An 18,922-nucleotide genomic window follows, 5' to 3' on the forward strand; every position below is an offset into this window, starting at 1 on the left:
CCCCGGATCGTTCCCGGGTCTCGTGGTTCCTCCCTGGGGTTTTGGGGACGAAGAGCGTGGTCGTACCTGCCACGTCTCCCCGTGGTGTATTTAGCTGTAATATTGTCTAAGTTTTTCTGCGTTCCATGGTCGAGCGAGTTGTTCTCCTTGTAGGTTTTCCAGGTAATAGGCCCCGTTGCTCGTTTTGTCGCGGACGCGGTAAGGGCCTTCCCAGTTGGCCGCCAGTTTGCCCTCTCTCGGGTTTTTCTGGTTTCTTCTGAGGACCAGGGTGCCGACCTGGAACTCTCTTTTTATGACTTTCGCGTCATGGCGTAGTGCTATTTTTTGTTTGAGGGTTGTTTCCCTGAGAGCTGCTTCGGAACGTATCTCCTCGACTAGGTCGAGCTCGGCTCTAAGGGTTTCATCGTTCATTTCCTCGTCTAGGGGCTCCTCCGTCCTCCTCGTTGGCGCCCGTATCTCCACCAGGATGACTGCCTCGGTGCCGTAAGTTAGTCGGAACGGGGTTTCCCCGGTGGTAGAATGTGGAGTCGTGCGGTAGGCCCATAGCACGCTATGTAGCTCTTCGACCCATGCCCTCTTTGCCTCACCGAGTCTGCGTTTGAGGCCACGTAAGATTACCCTATTGGCCGCCTCTGCTTGCCCGTTCGTCTGCGGATGCTCGACAGACGTGAAATGCTGTGTGGTGCCCAGGCTGGCGATGAAGTCCTGGAATCCTCCGTCCGTGAATTGTGTCCCGTTGTCTGTGACAAGTGCCTGGGGTATACCGAACCGAGCGAGGATGTTGCGTTTGAAGAACCGGAGAATGTTCTGCGCGGTTATTTTAGCCAGTGCCTCCGCCTCGATCCATTTGGTGAAGTAATCCACCCCGACGATGAGGTATTTATTCTGATATGATCCGGTGACGAAGGGTCCGAGGATGTCCATGCCCCACCACGCGAAGGGCCATGGGGAAGACAGTGATTTGAGGTCGTTCGGGGGTGCGAGGTGCATGTCGGCATGTCGTTGGCATTTGTCACATCTTTTGACGTGCTCTTTCGAATCGTTTTGCATGGTCGGCCAGTAGTAGCCTGCTCGAAGGGCTTTTCGTGCGAGCGATCGTCCGCCGAGGTGTTGAGCGTTAATTCCCCGGTGTATCTCTCCAAGTATGTCGGGGACTTTCTCTTCCTCGACGCATTTGAGTAGTGGGATGGAGAATCCTCTCCGGTAGAGTTTGCCTTCGAGGAGTACGTACGAGCATGCGCGTCGTTTGACAGTGGTCGCCTCTTTCGGGTCAGCCGGGAGTTCGTCTCGTGTGAGGTAATTGTAGATGGGTGTCATCCAACAGCGGGCATCTCCAATAGCGTTGACCTCGAGTGGAGGCGGTAGTTTGTCGATGCTGGGCCGACGGAGAATTTCTTGGATTACTGATTTATTCCCACCCTTTTTCCTCGTGCTGGCTAGTTTCGAGAGAACGTCTGCCCGTGTGTTGTGCTCGCGGGGTATGTGTTGAACTTCCCATTTTTCAAATCTATCAAGTTTTTCTTTGACGAGGGACAAGTACTCGAGGAGGTTGTCGTTCTTGGTTTGGTATTTTCCTCGCACTTGTGAGGCCACGAGCTGGGAGTCGGTGGATATTTTTACCTCTTTTGCTCCCAGGTCCTCGGCTAACCTCAGGCCTGCGAGGAAGGCTTCGTATTCGGCTTGGTTGTTTGATGTTGGGAACGCTAGCGCCAATGATACCTCTATCAGGATCCCTTCCTCATTTTCGAGGATGATCCCGGCCCCGCTGCCTGATGTGCTAGAGGCGCCATCGACGAAGATCGTCCATTTGTGGGCGCTTTCTGCTGGAGTCGGGCAGTGGGTCATCTCCGCGACGAAGTCGGCCAGTGCCTGAGCTTTCAAGGCTTTCCTACTTTCGTATTGTATGTCGAATTCGGAGAGTTCTAGTGACCACTTGAGCATCCTCCCGGCCATATCAGGGCGCCCGAGCAGTTGTTTGATTGGCTGGTCGGTCCTCACCTTTATCGTGTGTGCGAGGAAGTAATATCGTAGTCTCCTCGCTGTGTTGATGAGGGCCAGGGCGACCTTTTCGATTTGCTGATATCGGAGCTCGGGACCTTGGAGTGCTTTACTCGTAAAATAGATGGGCTTTTGTCCTTCGTCGGTTTCTCTTATTAGAACGGCGCTGACGGCCTCGGTTGCCACGGATAGGTATAAGTATAGAGTTTCCTTTTCTGATGGCCGTGATAAGACCGGGGGTTGGGACAGAACCTTCTTTAGATGGAGTAGCGCTTGCTCGCATTCATCGGTCCAGTCGAAGGTGGCCTCTTTGCGAAGGAGTCTGAAGAATGGCAATGCGTGCTGGGCGGACTTGGCGATGAAACGGGAGAGTGAGACGAGCACTCCATTGAGTGACTGGATCGATTTTTTGGTTTTCGGGGTCGGAATTTCCGAGAATGCCCGGCATTTGTCGGGGTTGGCCTCGATTCCTCTTTCGGTGAGATAGAAACCGAGGAACTTGCCTGCCCGGACTCCGAACGTGCATTTTTCGGGGTTGAACCTCATTTTACACTGTCTCGCCTGCTCGAATACCTTCGCAAGGTGTCGAGCATGGGTTATCTCCTCGTGTGATTTGACGATCATGTCGTCCATGTACACTTCGAGCATGTCCCCTATTTCGTCCTTGAAGATTTTGTTCATCATGCGTTGGTATGTAGCGCCAGCGTTCTTGAGCCCGAACGGCATCACGTTGTAATAGTAATTGCCCGTTGGGGTCATGAACGCTGTGTGTTTCTTGTCTGCGGGCGACATAGGGATCTGGTTGTATCCACTATATGCGTCCATGAAGGACAAGAGTTTAAAACCTGCAGAGTTGTCAACGAGCAAGTCTATATTAGGGAGGGGGAAAGCATCTTTCGGGCAAGCCCTATTAAGATCAGTATAATCAACACACATACGCCATTTTCCATTATTTTTCTTAACGAGGACTACATTAGAGAGCCAGGTTGTGTACTGGGCTTCAGAAATAAAGTTTGCCTCTAAGAGGTCTTTTACAGCCCGCTCGGCAGCCTCTGCCTTTTCGGGCGATTGCTTGCGTCTACGCTGTGCTATGGGCTTGGCTGCCCGGTCTAAAGCTAGCTTATGACACGCGATCTCGGGGTCCAGCCCGGGCATTTCTGCGGCATTCCACGCGAAGAGGTCGGAGTTCTCTTTGAGGCATGCTACTAGCTCTTCTCTTGTTTCCTCGGGTAGTCCCTTACCTATCTTCACCGTCCTTTCCGGATCGTCCCCAAGAGGAATGAGTTCGAACTCCCCGTCGGGGATTGGTCGGACCGGGTGTTCGAGAGAGCGTTCCTTGGGGAACCTCCCCTCTTCGGTCTCGTCCAGCCCGATGCGACAGTCGAGGTCGATGGCGTTGACTCCTCGGGCAGGATCCTCGGTCTTGAGTTTTTTGTTGTCGCAGTTGCTCTTCGTGCTGACTACGGCCTGTCCTTTTACTGCGGCGTCGTAGCATCGCCGGGCTGCTTCGATGTCACCATGGATGGTGACCACACGTCCCAATTTGGTGTAGTATTTCATCTTCAGGTGGACGGTGGATGGGACCGCGGTGAGTTCGGCCAGTGTCGGGCGTCCAAAGATGCAATTGTAGAGAGACGGACAGTCTACGACCAGGAATTGGATTTTGACTTCCCTGGCCGTTTCTTGTTCGCCGAAGGTGACGAGGAGCTCAACATATCCCCACGGTCTGGTTGTTGCTCCGTTGAATCCTTGGAGATCTGATCCGACGTAGGGGGCTAAGTTGGTCTTGTCTAGCTTCAGAGTCTTGAAGAGGTGGACGTACATGATATCCACTGAGCTGCCTTGGTCGACCAGGATGCGTCGTACGTCGAATTGGGCCATCTTTGCCCTTATCAATAGTGGGATGCCTGAGTTCGGGGATCCGCCCGGGAGTTCCTCCAGGAAGAAGGATATTGGGTTGGATTTTCCCCGGTATTTTGTCAATGTCGCTTTCTGCTCGGGGGCAGTCAGTAGGAGTTCGTCGAACTTACGTTTGACGGAGAGGGCCGCGGATTCCCCGTTAGTTCCTCCTCCTGATATCACCAGTGTGGCAGGGAAGTTTTCCCAGGGGCTGAGTGCAGTGATCTTGCCCTCGGGCAATGGTTCGGGGAGGAAGAAATCTTCCGGTCGTGACACGCAGAGGGCCACTTGATAGGGAGAGTTGTCAGGGGGTGTGTCTTCCCGGGGTCTCTTCTTCTCTGGCTCGTCGTGTCTGGGAGCTTCGTTCTTCCTCGTATACTGCTTCAGGTGCCCCTCTTGGATTAAAATTTCTATCGCATCCTTCAGGTGGACGCAGTCTTCGGTCACGTGCCCGTGACTTCTGTGGAACCGGCAGTACTTTGATTTGTCGGTGTGGGGCTTTGGTGCAGACGGTTTTGGGAACCTGACCCTGCCCTGCTTAAATTCAGAGTTGATACATTCTGCGAGGATGCGCTCCCGAGGAGCTGTCAGTAAGGTGTACTCGCTATATCTGCCCGCGGGGCCTCTTCCTTCCCGGAGCTCGCGAGGTCTTTCTTCTCTTCGTTTGTCTCCGTTGCGACGGGAAATGCTCGTGTCCTCGCGTTTTGAGTGCTCGGTTTCCCCAGCGTTACGTCCGCTGCGGGCATTGTGTGCCACCTGCTTTTCCTCGTATCTGATGTAGGCCTGGGCTTTATGCAGGAGCTCGTTTAAGGTGCGGGGAGGCTCGATCCCTACGGCTCTGCTAAGTTCACTGCCGGGCAAGAGACCTCTCTCGAGGAGATACTTCTTCATGTGCTCGGTGGTATCTACCTCGACAGCTTCCTGGTTGAATCGCTCGATGTATGAGCGCAGTGTTTCATTCTTCTTCTGCACTATGGCTTCAAGGGTCGCCTCAGTCTTGGGGTGACGACGGGAAGCTGTAAAGTGCCTGGTGAACATGGACCTCATGACTCTCCACGACGTAATGGACTCAGGGGCCAAGCTTTTGTACCAAGCCATGGCCCCTTTCCTGAGGGTCGTTGAGAACAGTCGGCATTTGAGGTGCCCGGTTATATCATTGCGGTAGTCGAGCATCGCGTTGACGTTGTCGACGTGATCGTCGGGATCTGTAGTCCCGTCGTACACAGCTAGATTTGGTGGTTTCTCCATGCCTTTGGGGAGCGGGGCTTCCATTATTGCCCGAGATAGGGGGCAATGCAAATCTTCCTCGTCGCTCCTTAAGGGAGACAGTTCGTTGTTGTCGGGGCTGTGTCCGCGCCTTGGTGATGTTCCCGCTCGACCACCGTCACGACGGGCGCGTGCCCTGCTGACGTGGGGTTCTGGAGAGCGACGTCCTCGCTTCTTCGTTGGCTCCGAACGTTGTTGTATCCTACTCACCGGCTGGGGCCGGGCTTCTTGTCGTTCGGCTTCGAGGGCCATGATTCGTTCGTGCTGCTGGTGGAGCATAGAACCGGCCTGATTGAGGGCATTCACCATGGCAATCATTACGGCGTCTCCTTCAACGGGAACGGGAATGGGATGAAATGTCTCTGCCCCTAAATTGTGGGCGTGAGAGGCATCCCCGTTGTTTTGGGGCTCTGGAGACGGGGTGGATGGATGACCGTCCCGAGCGTCCGTTTCATGGGATGGCGGGCCGTCGTTCATATTGTAGTTGACGAGGGGACGGCTGTGATCGCTATGTTGTTCTCCGGCCATGTTGGAAGGACAGAAATAAATGAGCTTTTGATCCTCGTTTGATGAAGATGGGGATAGCTATTCCCACAGACGGCGCCACTGATCTTACCTGATCAGGAGGGCCTTCCAAGGTTTTGGTGAATGGGCCGGAGAATGAAATGAGAGGGGGGTGTACCTGCAAGGTGCTCCAATGCTTAAGTCAGAAAAGGTACAGAATGAGGTTATCAGAGTGTGAGTTAGAATACCTGCCCCTTTGCCATGAAAGGGGTATTTATATTGAGCCCCCAGCGCTGGGCCAAGGCTCCTAATGGGCTGGATTAGCTAGGCCCAAGGAGGAGCTGCCAGGGGACGCGTAAGAAGCGTTAAGACCTAGACCAAGGTCTGCCCCCTGGTCCAACTGCCCCTATCCCTAAGGAGACAATATAGGGGAGTTGGGTGACGTGGTGAGTGAGATGCCGTTATGGCTCTGCCCGACACAACTTAGGTGTCCGCGACGTGGGTTGACGATGAGTGGATGGAGATCATATGAGGAGGACCCGCTCGTTGTCCGACACGTATTTAAGGGGCCGGGGAGACGTTCGTCGGGCGGACGGTCGTTCACCTGACGTGTCCTCGTGGTCGTTTGGACACGGTCGTTTGGACGTGGGCTTGGCGAGCATTGGGCCGTGCCGTGCCTAGTGTCACGGCCCAGTCCGGAACAGCATATAATTAAAAATATAATAGTGTTATGAAATATTGCAATTAAGAAATAGGGATTAATTACTATGCATTAGATTTACACTGTCGATTCATCACCATCACCCGTTTGTATTACTTTATAAGTTTTCAAAATAAAAGTCAAACTTATTTTAATATCCAACATCTAAGATTAACTGACGGTGTAAAATCATTTTACAATGTCCGTATATTTCAATTAAATTCTAAGAAATATTACAGGTAATTACTATAACGCGATTAATGAAAAGAGTGTGTTTTGCGTGTGTGTTTTCCCAGTTTACCCCAATTGAACATTGAAAAATAAAATAGAGAATTGAAAATCAAAATATATTTTGATAGTTTCAGTTTTTTAGATTTTAAAACACTGAAATTTAAAAGTGTTTTTAGAAATAATTTTGAGAAACAAATATATCAAACAAATTTTTTGTTTTTAAATTTTTAAAATTTATAAAACAGTTTTTAAAACAGTCTCAAACAATCCCTTAGTACTAAGTTTTTAGTTTTGGCTCACCGGTTCTGTCAATAAATATGTGAGTTGATTGTCGGTGGCTTAAAAAGGACTATCGATTGATAGTTTAACAGAAAAGACCGAATAAAGCATAATATATGACATATGTCGGGACATCTCTCAGGAATAAGACAATGATAGAGACTTCGGTAATATAGCTAGAGTGTCAAAGTCTTACATCGAGTAGTATGGAATGCGAATTTTGGACTTTTGCAATATTATGTCATTCTTTTGAATATAAAATAACAAAATACCATATATTTCCAATTAAATATCAAACTACATGTTTTCATAAAAAAATTCATTGGATGGAAGCCACTTTTTTTCACACTATCGTTCATTCGGATGATAGCTCTATAACAAAAATGATTTTTTTTGAAAACATAATAGTTTGGAATTTTGCACTATTTTGCCATTATTTTGCCATTATTTTGATTAGAAAATACAAAATATTACGCATTTTCAATTAAATGTTAAACTATCATATTTTTTATAAAAAAATGTTTTTATTATAGAACAACCGTCCATTGAATCCGTCCAATGAATGACGACAGTGTATAAGAATAAAGAATATATGTTTTGAAAAAGTTGCACACTACCGTCCATTGGAAGTTACTTTTTTTTTTACATAGTACTGCCCATTTAACAACAAAAACGATTTTTTTAAAAGAATATGATAATTTAATATTAATTGAAAATGGAGAACAGTGTAAAATTCATGGAATACTACATGGCTTACTTATATAATTTGTCTCTTCATCCTTAATTGTTAGGTTTAAGAAAGGATCACCAAAAGCTAATAGTGTTATGATAGTTGAAAAAATGAGAGTTATCCTTAATAGTTAGGTTTAAGAAAAAGGCCAATCTTTAAGACTAATGACAGAGGGAAAAGAAATATTTCAACAGGGGCATATATCATAAATCAATCCTGACATATAATATAATGAGAGATCTTCAATATTAATAGAAACGATGAAACTCATAAAGTATCACATTTGAATGCAAAGTGTGTGGATACCTGTGCCTAATGCACATGTGTTTACTATATTATAGTGACAATTAAAGAAAATTCATTCAATTTATCTACTAAAAAAATCATTAATTCTTCGGATCCTTAAAATAATAAAAATTCATTCGATCTCTTCTCACATAAAAAATAATTAATTTAATAGATTAGACTCAATTCATCTATTTATAAATAGATTGATCCAATTCATTCAACATAGATCTAATTGATTATTTTTATCAAATACTTCAAATCTATTAGATCTATTTTTAAAAAATAATTAAAAATAGTTTTTGAAACTATAAAATCAAATAATTATAATATAGATCATATTTTTATTTTTTTACAACAAATTTTTATTAAAAATAATATGTGTGTAAGTATGTGTGCGCACCGGCGGATCCATAAATTTTTTATAATGGGGGCAAAAATTAATCTATAATCTATTTATAAGGAATTAATTTTTTTAATTTTTTAATATAATATATAACATTTTATAAGAAAAATATATTTAAATAGTTTATAATATATAAGACTATGTTTTCATTTCCAAATATTACTATTTTATATTATGGTGCTTTTTTAATTATAAAATATAATTATTTTATAATATAATTAGTATTAATGTATTCTAATAAATAATTATATAACTTTTTACGTTTTTTAAACAAATTAAATTGGAAAATATATCATATGTTTTCAATAAAATTGTTTCTTGGATGAGTATGTGCGTGTTTAAAAAACGATTTCTTTATAAAATAAAAAAAACATTTAAAAAAAAATAAAATCGATTTTTCATAAATAAATAAAATGATTTTTTCCAAAATTAAAAAGCATTTTTTTTCAAATATTAAAAAAATGATTTTTTAATAATTTTTTTTAGATCAATTCATTATCCATTCAATTCATATTCAATTGCAAGGTTAATTCATAGTTATTTTTCTTCATCAGATACCTAAGATTTGGCATACCATATTAATCTTTATTTTTAGATTTGCCATTTCTAGAAAACAAATCCTGTAATAAAAAAAATGAGATGATAGAATATCAATTCACACGAATACACTTATAAGTGTCTCCTACATTATGATCAGATTAACTGCATATCAGATCAATTTTGTTTGTACCTTGAAAGCATTTATTTACAGCACAAGCCATTCCATTTTGAATCATATAACATACAACACACACTACTATTATGTTTGTAACTCAAAACATGTTTTAGGATCTCCAAATATTTCAGCTGAGAAAATTCATTACACTCAAAGATACAATTGAAGGATGTTAAAAAGAATAAAAATTATTATTAATTAATTAATAATAATAATAATAATCACAATTAAGGTAACTCGAGAAATATCATTCGGGAGCCTCTGGTTTTTCCTTTATAAATGAGACAACACCACTCTGTGGTTCTAGCAAATGGTGATTCGAATCTTCCTCTTCACTATCATCTGACGCAGAATGCTCTTCAGATTCTGTTTCCTCTTCATCTGCAATAACATAAATGTTAGCCTAAAGTGTTTCTTTCCAATAACATAAGATTGTAAAACAATTTGTTGCTATATAGTTGTCTTCATGCATAGCTTACCGGAATGTGCAAGAAGATCGGGTTGATGTCTGACAGCCTCGACCTGAAGGCTTTCTGGCAGAAGACAATTGCAAAAAGAACCTGAAATTTAAACAGCGTTCGATCACACGATTCATAATAGTCTGTTTGAATTGACTTATTTGAGTTAATCTCATGGTATAAACCCAAGTGAGATTGTTTGGGAGAGCTTAATGATAATCATAAAAAATATATCAGAGACAAAGAGAGTCCTCACCAACACGGGCCAACCGATTTACCCATGCAGGGATAGGCTTTCCGGTTAACTCTTGGCAAACTTCATCTGTAAAATGGTTGCAATTCTTAGCAATCAGATGGTATGTGTCTCCGTGATATTTAGTGGATAGGCGCTCGATGAAAGAACGGAATTGTGAATAGGACATATCAGTGCTGCCTAACAATACTGAACGTCGGAAGATAAAGCCAGGACAACTTCTAGGTTCCACCTCAAATACTCCACTCGTCGAGTACTCATGAGCTCCAAACCCATATTCCATGCCATGCACTATTCAAGAAAAGTCAAAACCATGAACGAAGTTAGTCGCAAGTTTGACGAACTGAAATACCTCGCCGTTTGACACTTACCAATATAGCCAAATAGGGTATACACGATTCCACTTTATAACCATAGCCATTCACATTTATAAAATAAATGGAACCAATAATCAACAAAAACTCAAAATTTTGAAGGAGATACTTAAATCAAATGCCGTAAATTCATCCAAATAAGAAACCTCAATGAATAAGTGGATGACCAACTATCTAATCACATATTCTCGCGCCATTCTTCGTAAACAGACCAATACATACATAAGCTTCATAAATATAAACCATAAAAATGTTGCATTCAATGATAAAACACTTCACCATTATGTCAAAAACCAATTACCTACCAACAAATACAAAACATAATTCTCTTACCAAACCAAACTCAAAATTAAAAATTTGTCATGAATGGAAGTACAAGGATGAAGCAGACAAACCTTCTACACCAGAATGAAAGACCCCGACGCCAAACATGTAAAGATAATTATTTGCAGGCGTAAGATCATACACATTAAGGTACACCATAGCATTACTCTTTTTCTCGCTCTCTCGCACCCTTTCCAAGCTACCATTCCTTCGCAAAGACGGCATTGTGTAGGATTTCCTCCTTCTCTAATCCCCCAATTCTCTAATCCTCTAAATACATAACCCCATTCTTCTTCGCGTAGCCTAAAAACGTCATACAAAACAATATCATCATTTTCAAAAAGCAAACAAACCCATTTATATATACATAGTTTACAGCTAAAGGGTATATGAAAAATCCAAAATTTTCATCTGGGGTTAAAAACATCATACAAAACAATATCATCATTTTCAAAAAAACGAAAAAACCCATTTACATATACATAGTTTTCAGCTAAAGGGTATATGAAAAATTCAAAATTTCCATCTGGGGTTAAAAACATCATACAAAAACTATCATTATTTTCAAAAACCAAACAAACCCATTTGCATATACATAATTTTCAGCTAAAGGGTATATGAAAAATCCAAAATTTTCATCAGGGGTTAAAAACAAAAGCTTGATTGAAATCGTTGGAATTATTATAATGGGGTTTTACTGAGAAATTGCAGGTGAGGTTGAAATTAAGATAAAAGTGAAATTACCGAGTAATTATGTGGATTAAATGGATAGGAAAGAGTTGAACAAAGTGAATTAGAAATTGAAAACATGAAAAGATGGATGATAGAGAGAAGAAGCAATGGAAGAAAGAGAAACTTACGAAAGGAGAATGGGGAAGGGAAAGGGGTTGGAGAGTAATTTGGGGTGGAAGTTGAGGAAGAAACGTAAGGTGGCTCGAATGCGTTCCACAAAGCCTAAAATCAGACAAACTCTTCTTTCGCTATGCCTTTTGGGCGTTCCTCGCCACACTTCTTTATCATTTTTTCTTTCAATGTTTTTAATACAGATTCTTTTTTTCTTTTTGATTTTTATCCATTATTATTAAAGTTTTTATAATATTTTTACACCTATATTAGTCATAGTTTTTTAATCACTAAAGTTGGTCATATAAGTTTATGCAAATATTTACACAATTAATAATATTATAAGTAAATTACACTCTTCTATTTTGAGAAATACGCCTATTTATATATTTTTTTCTTTCTTTCAAATATACAACTCCTCTATCCTTTTATACAAAATATACTATTCTTTTATTTTAAATAGATACTCATATTATTAAAATACACAATCCCTTTCTCCTCTTATGTAAAGTACGATAGATTTTCTTCTCCTGAGAGATATTTATATTACACTATCTCTCCCTCTTATTTTTCTTTTAATAATTTAGTTATAGAATTTTATCTACCTCTTAAAGATGAATAAATAGAATATCACGAGTATGAACATGCACTCATGTAATCACATGCTTCTTGAAGATGAACAAATTATACATTTACATCTCTTCTTCGACAAAACATATTAGAAAAAACTACTCCCTCCTCCCTTAAAAGATAAATTATATTAGTCCTCCTCCTTAGATTAAAATATATATTTTTGTCATTCTTTTATAAATTACTCTTCAATCTCTTGTTTCTTTCTTAAACCCTATGCCATAAATTTCCTTATTGAAGACCAAGTTTATCACGTATTGTATAATTTTTTTTTGCCATCGCTAGTAGGATTTTAAAGATTTTACGAGTCTTGATTCAAATACTTTCAGCGAATTCGGGCCCTTGTTGGAGTCTTAGACATATCATGTACTCCTTCATCTTCTCATCGGCGTCTGTGACTAATATCGCTTTTCCATTGAACATATATATGTAGGATCGTAATTGTTCACCTTTTCCTTGTCTGATGCATCTCAAGCTTTCCACTAATATGGGTTGTCTTTTTGACGCCGTCAAGTGTGCGAAAAACAAGCTCTTCGTGGGGCCCAAATTCGCTGAAAGTATTATAACTAAACAGAGATATCTTTCATGCACTTCATGATGTCAAGAAGGCAACCCAAGTCGATGGTAAACCTTAGATCCATATGAAAAGGGAAAGACAAGCTGATATGATCCTACATTGAGAGGTTCAACGTAGAAGTAATATTAGTCAATGGCGCCGATGATGAGAGAAAGACATTCATATTAAGTCTAGGACTCTAACTAGGCCCCACATTCTCCAAAAGTATTTGAATTAGGCCCCCTAAAACCTTCAACAACTTAGGCGAGCTTCATAGACAAGGTAAAGATGAGGCACTAAGAAGAACGAAGAATGTAATTTATTTATCTTTTAGGGGATAAGAGTGCCATTTTTTTTAATATGTGTTGTCAAAGAAAGGATGTAAGTGTATAATTTATTTCCCTTTAAGTACCATTTGATTGAATGTGATTGAGTTTGAAACCCCATCTTATACTTATTCCCCTTTTAGGGGTGAAAACTATGCTACTAGGTTAAAAAAAAGAAAAACATAAGAGTGGAAGATAATGTAATATTATCTCTTTGTTGAGCTTTGACTTGTTAGAGTAATAACTAACTTTAAGTTAGTTATGAAATATTTAGTTAGTTGAGTTTATTTGTTTCTTACTATGTAAGTAACTCGTGTTTGTATATAAACCATTTGTCGATTGTAATGCAAGATAAGTCTTTCACATTCTAACTAGTGGTATCTAGAACACTGGTTACCGATAATTGCTTGTACTCAATCTCAATCAAGAAATGAATTTCTTGATCCTAGGCGGGAAAGGTAATGAAGTTTACCATCTTCTTCCTTTGATCAACTTCATCCTCTTCATGCCGTGTTCACATCTTTCAAGCTATTTCCATAGCGGGTTCTTCAAAGTTCTTGACCCCTACAATCCCAAAATTTGACGGGTTTTATGATCATTGAGCCATGCTAATGGAGAATCTCTTTTGATCCAAAGAGTATTGGGAGTTAATCGAGCATGGTGTGACGGTTACACCACATGAGCAAAGAAAACATGTAGATGGAAGTAGACTCAAGGATCTCAAAGCCAAGAATTATTTGTTTCAAGTAATTGATCGAACACTTGAAACAATTTTGACACGTGACACGACAAAAGAAATATGGGATTCCATGCGCTAAAATATCAAGGTTCTACAAAGGTGAAGATGGCTCATTTGTATGCTCTACAACGTAAATTTAAGGTCATAGGCATGAGTGTCCATGATCTGCAGGAGGTCATCATCCACTTGCATCGGAGTCTTGGATTTGTCGTCAAATTCCAGTCTTTGTTCATTCGGTGTTCCTTGCACCAGATCCCTGAAAAGAACTCAATGAAAAGTTTTATGACCAAGAAAATTGTGGAACTTACTAAACCCTATTTTATTTCGTTGCTCTAAATGTGACGTTTTTAAACCCTTTTGGGACTATAATTTGGCCGTCGGTAACTAAAAGATCAAATATCTCGTCGCACTTAGTTACTTTGAATGTATAATTTTTTGCGACAATTTTTTTTTTGGGTTCGACAGAATTCTTCCCATCAGACGATTTTAATAGTTTACAGACATAAGGAGGTCCTAGTTTTAATTCCGACACATTAACATCAATTTATTCGACCTTTTCATACCTTATGTCACATTCTTGGTCTTTTTCGGCTGCTTTTATATAAGCGACTTTTTCTTTTTTATGAAATTTATTCGACCTAGCCTTTTCAGCTTTTAAGCGTTCAGCCTGTCGAACTCTATCTGCTAACTGAGTCATGTCTCTTAGATATTGAATGTATAGTTTCTTCCTAATGAAATAAATTAGCCCACCATCAACCATTTAGACTAGTTCATGTTCAAGCACTTGGGTGAAACACCTTTCCTTCAACAGTCTGAATCTATTCAAATAACCGCCTATTTATTTGGGCGCTTTATGCCTCATGCTGACCGATTCCTTGAGGCTGATCTTTAACTACCCCATATAGAATTATTCATGAAACACTCTCTTTAACTGACTCTAGTTATGTATGGAATGTGAAAGGGGTGTAATGAACCAGGTGAAGGCATTTTTGGTCTGAGAATTTGAAAAGTATTTCATCTTCAAATTCTCGTTGTTTGCCATATCGTATGCCTTAGTTAGGTATCAAGCGATGTGTTCGATAGTCGGTTTTCTTGTATCGCCTGAAAATTTGGTAAATTTGGGAACTTTCCATCCCCTAGGGAGTTCAACTTGCAATACATATTCTAATAGTGCATACACAAAATTTGGCCTATGTAGGCTTATATTGAGTCGGTTATGGGCTAGGATGTTTCGACCATATCAGCCAAATTATTTTTCCCTCTTAAGTTTTTTGTTGAACATTTCTGACAACTTTCTTGATATCTTGGTTTCTATTAGCGGCATCACTCTCGAGTTATTTTGACCTATATACTCTTCGTCCTCTCTATATGTGAGAGGTTTTATAGGTCGAAACCCCAATTGTGCCCGCCCTTGGTAAATATAGGATGCCCCATTGTCAGGCATTTCCACTGACCTATCATTTGAGATTTGAGGAGTTGGTCAGCCTGGGCCTGAGGAGCGCCTAAGAAATCGACCATTCGACCTATTTGGTTGACAAATAATTCTTAACTCTGGTTGGCGTTCTGAATCAAGATATTGAACACCATACCAATCTACTAGGTCAACATGTTAATCATCCAATGGTTACTCTCATCCATTTGTTGCCTCATAGACATGACAAACTTCGTATTTAATATTGGCATCCCTTGAGGGATATAACTTAATCCTCCTGGTGGTGGCATCGTTCAACTAGGATTATTTATAGCCAAAATTGACGTAGGATGTAGATTATAGGGTGACGCGGTAGCCACTGCATTTTCTGCGTACGTCAACGCACAAATTTGTAGACCTGCCATCATTGTTGGTGCCATACCATAAGGATACTCTCTTCTACCCATAGGTAATGAAAAATTCAGAAGATAAGGTAGCCTAGGCTCTCTGAGAGTTGGCCTTATGACCGTATGGTTAATTGGAAGACTCGCTGATTGTGGTGAGGGAACCGCCCCATCAGATAGTATCGATGATATTATAGCCGATGATACTGTAGGAGCAGTTGTTCCAAAAGGGGTCGAAACACCCACATCTCCGGTCCGATCGATTGCTCTCCTGCATTTCGAAAATTGTTCTAGGGGTTCCTCTCCTTTGTGTAACTTCCAATCTTTCAACTTATTCCAACGTGACTTTGCTGTCTGGATAATATCAGAAAATAGTTATCCAATTTGATCCTTTTATCTTGTTTCAGACGTCACGATTGATGGTTCAACTTGTCGAGTTTAAGGAAAAACATCCTCGGAAAAAATACTAAATCCAAAACTCATGATCAGGATGTCAAACTCAACATCAATGGTTGAACACTATTCTTGTCGCACACATAACCACATGTCTTCATATTTGACTAAATATTGTTTTAGTATCATATTCTCTTCTTCGAACTCAGCACGTCGAAAACAACGAAAACTCTATGTTAACACATACCCTCTGTCTATACATATACTTCTACATTCCAAACTCATGGTCAGTATGTTGAACTTAACATCAATGGTCAAGCACTACTTACCGTACACATAACCACATATCCTCATATTTGATTGAGTACTGTTTCAACATCATATTCTCTTCGTCGAGAATTCTATGCTAATAGATACCCTCTGTCTATACATATACTTCTACATTCCAAACACAAATTAGGAATAAGTTTAATGTTCCCTCGTGTTCATATCAACTCTGTCATTGATATTAGCACACTTATATACATCAGGAAGTAAAACTGCACTTAATTATATGTTACAAATTACTCTACAGGATATCTATACTAGTATAGTTGTTAGAGTCTTATTTTCCAACACAGTTTGCATCATCATTGTCAATGACATTGTAGTATAGAGAAGAAATTTTGCCATCAAAATTGGAAACTACTTGATGAGTTGATAGGCCGCAATAGCGCTTCCCGAGACGCGCAATAAAGATATCTACAATCTTCTTGAACATGGAATCTTCTTGTATTAGTGGTTGCTCTACAAACTCAACCAGTGGCATCCATTTTGCTGCTTCAATTTCATGATCATCCACAGTGATACTAGATGACAGTGGTCTTAGCATGCAGATGAAGAACAAATCTGATTTCTCAAATGCCACATTGTGTACATGCCTATAATTTACCATAAAATGACTGATACTTCTAATAAAAATTGTGTCAGATATCTAACATGCATGCATCAGTGTCTGACACTAACACGATACTGATAGATGTGATTACGTATTTAAGTTTCTTGATGACATAATTGATGCTGTTACCTGAATGCTATGACTTCAATAAAATCTGTATCAATCTGCACAACATCAAAAGAAAGTCTTCATTTTAAGCAATTGAAACTTGTAATTGCAACTTCATGAATAAGTTAAAAAATATCAAAGTTACATGAAACTTACCCCAGTTTCTTCCTTCACTTCTCTTACAGCTCCTGTATATATCTCCTCTGCCTGAGATGATTCATACAAGTGATTATATTCATGTTGCAACATGATTTTACATTGCATGAATGAAAGTACATCTCAACACTATCTCTAATCTAGCTTTTTACTCGCTACGGTTTAAAGATACATACCTCATGAATGAAACCAGTTGGAATTTTCCAAAGGCCAAGAGTTGCAGGAGAACAATGCTTCTCTTGCACCACAAGTACCTTTACAAATTCAATACAAGAAATTACACAAACTTTAGAGCTTGCACGAATCAAACCAGATAAGAACTGTCTCGAAATCATGTAGAGGAAACGCAGAAAAGTTCATAAAGAGAAGAAAAAAAATCATACTTCATTGTTATCATTGATGACAAATCCTCCGATTCCTACTTGATGCGAAGCATTTCCCGGAAGCATGCAAGGTCCTTCCGGAATCCAGTAAGTTAGCATCACATAACCCGGCTCGGCATGATGGTATTCAAACCCTTCCTGAAAACAAAATCATACTCATACATTCAACATCTCTTAAGCTGTTTTTTTAAGTTATTCCGACAAAACTACTCAAAAATAAGCCGATCCAAACAGTCTCTCGTAATACATTTCAGAAGCTAAATTACCTTGACAGCAATTGGAACAAAATCAGATTTCTCTAAGGGTAACTTAAGCCAGATTCCTTTCTTTCCCTACAAAACCTCATAATGTAAGATTTTCAATAATCTAGAAGAGACATTAATAATAATAAACATGGATTGATGAATTTACCAATTTTTTCCAATGAGAAAGAGACAAACAAAGAATAGACGCAAAAGCATATGAATTTTGTGGTAAACTATTTGGATCAATGACAACCCCTCCATACTCATCATCAAAAGCATCAAGTATAAGATTTCTATAATACAATCTCTCAGTTGAGCCATTAATTCCATCAACACTATGAGAACTTGTTGTTACTGCTGCAAAATAAGACTCATCTGAAACACTATAACTCTTGAGAAACAACCCTGAAATCAAACATGAAAAAGACCAAACTTCATACAAGAAAACAGACAACAGACAAACAAAAGAAGAATCTAATTCGGTTGTTGTTACCTCTGCTGCAGTTGAATTGGTTAGAGTATCTCACTCCAAATTTGTGTCTAAAATTGGAGAACAAAGTGGTAGAAATTTTTTGAATCTCAAATGTGGACATAGAATTGTAAGAGAAAGGTTTCAGCTCCATCTTAATCACTGTTCAGAATCCAAATCTCACCAATTACACAAACTGACACTGTCCAATGAGAATATAAAACATAGAATCTTCACAAAAATCAAGGAAACCGACCTTAGCGTACATCGAAACTATATACATAAACTAAAGAAACATCATGGTCATGTGATTCATCATCATCTTCATAGTGTATAGTACATGTGTTTCACATATAGTAGTATAATAATACTATGATTTTGAGTTAAGAAGGTTTAGAATCTAAGTAGATAGACACAAACAAATGAAATTATAGGTGATAATGCTGTATGGATGACACGTAGGAACAATTATTATATAAAATCACTAGTAATGGCAAAGTTTGGTTTGTAGGAAATTACCTTTAAGGTTGTGGTTCATAATGGACGATTGGTGAACATGTACAAAATATCATCCAGAAGATACTTATAGAAAAATGCCAAATTGGAAAGTTGTTCATATTATGACAAGTAAGTGTATATAAATAAAATGAAGAAAACGAGGGAAGTTATGTGTCACAGCTAGTTAATAATTGATAAATATTTGCACTAGAAGAAATTTATAACGATGGAGATATTATTATTTGTTTCTATTGAAAAATTATTGAGAGAATATTGAGTTTTTTCTGCAAGTTGAACAAAAATTTGGTGAATTGTCAAATCAATTTGGGAAACCATTTATTTGATAAAAGTAAAACAAGCACTTTTTTTTCTTTCTCAAAGAGTAGCCTATTTGATTTATCA

At 39.7% G+C, this 18,922-nt stretch overlaps 3 protein-coding genes across 5 annotated transcripts; all 3 read right to left on the reverse strand.

The window, feature by feature from the left end:
• Nucleotides 1-90: 90 nt before the first annotated feature.
• LOC127136455 (uncharacterized) lies at nt 91-5,691 on the reverse strand. The gene is made up of 2 exons (XM_051063009.1): nt 1,720-5,691; nt 91-753 (listed from the first exon to the last, which is right to left on the reverse strand). The coding sequence occupies exons 1-2, from the start codon at nt 5,689-5,691 to the stop codon at nt 91-93; spliced, it is 4,635 nt and encodes a 1,544-aa protein (XP_050918966.1).
• Nucleotides 5,692-8,952: 3,261 nt separating this feature from the next.
• Nucleotides 8,953-11,451, reverse strand: LOC127074209 (deSI-like protein At4g17486). 2 transcript variants are annotated; one of them, XM_051015515.1, is made up of 5 exons: nt 11,283-11,451; nt 10,494-10,725; nt 9,728-10,015; nt 9,493-9,573; nt 8,953-9,394 (listed from the first exon to the last, which is right to left on the reverse strand). In XM_051015515.1, the coding sequence occupies exons 2-5, from the start codon at nt 10,645-10,647 to the stop codon at nt 9,261-9,263; spliced, it is 657 nt and encodes a 218-aa protein (XP_050871472.1). In that variant the 5' UTR covers nt 10,648-10,725; nt 11,283-11,451; the 3' UTR covers nt 8,953-9,260. The 2 variants fall into 2 exon arrangements, with proteins under 2 accessions (XP_050871472.1, XP_050871474.1); XM_051015517.1 differs by having other exon boundaries at nt 11,167-11,441.
• Nucleotides 11,452-16,055: 4,604 nt separating this feature from the next.
• On the reverse strand, nt 16,056-18,694 carry LOC127074210 (nudix hydrolase 8). Of its 2 annotated transcripts, none has more exons than XM_051015518.1 (9): nt 18,542-18,694; nt 18,047-18,184; nt 17,720-17,958; nt 17,575-17,640; nt 17,309-17,446; nt 17,102-17,179; nt 16,926-16,976; nt 16,791-16,825; nt 16,056-16,644 (listed from the first exon to the last, which is right to left on the reverse strand). In XM_051015518.1, the coding sequence occupies exons 1-9, from the start codon at nt 18,558-18,560 to the stop codon at nt 16,329-16,331; spliced, it is 1,080 nt and encodes a 359-aa protein (XP_050871475.1). In that variant the 5' UTR covers nt 18,561-18,694; the 3' UTR covers nt 16,056-16,328. The 2 variants fall into 2 exon arrangements, with proteins under 2 accessions (XP_050871475.1, XP_050871476.1); XM_051015519.1 differs by lacking the exon at nt 18,542-18,694 and adding an exon at nt 18,279-18,458.
• Nucleotides 18,695-18,922: the final 228 nt, after the last annotated feature.

This window comes from Lathyrus oleraceus, chromosome 4 (assembly GCF_024323335.1).
Source record: "Lathyrus oleraceus cultivar Zhongwan6 chromosome 4, CAAS_Psat_ZW6_1.0, whole genome shotgun sequence".
NCBI classification, from domain to species: Eukaryota; Viridiplantae; Streptophyta; class Magnoliopsida; order Fabales; family Fabaceae; genus Lathyrus; species Lathyrus oleraceus.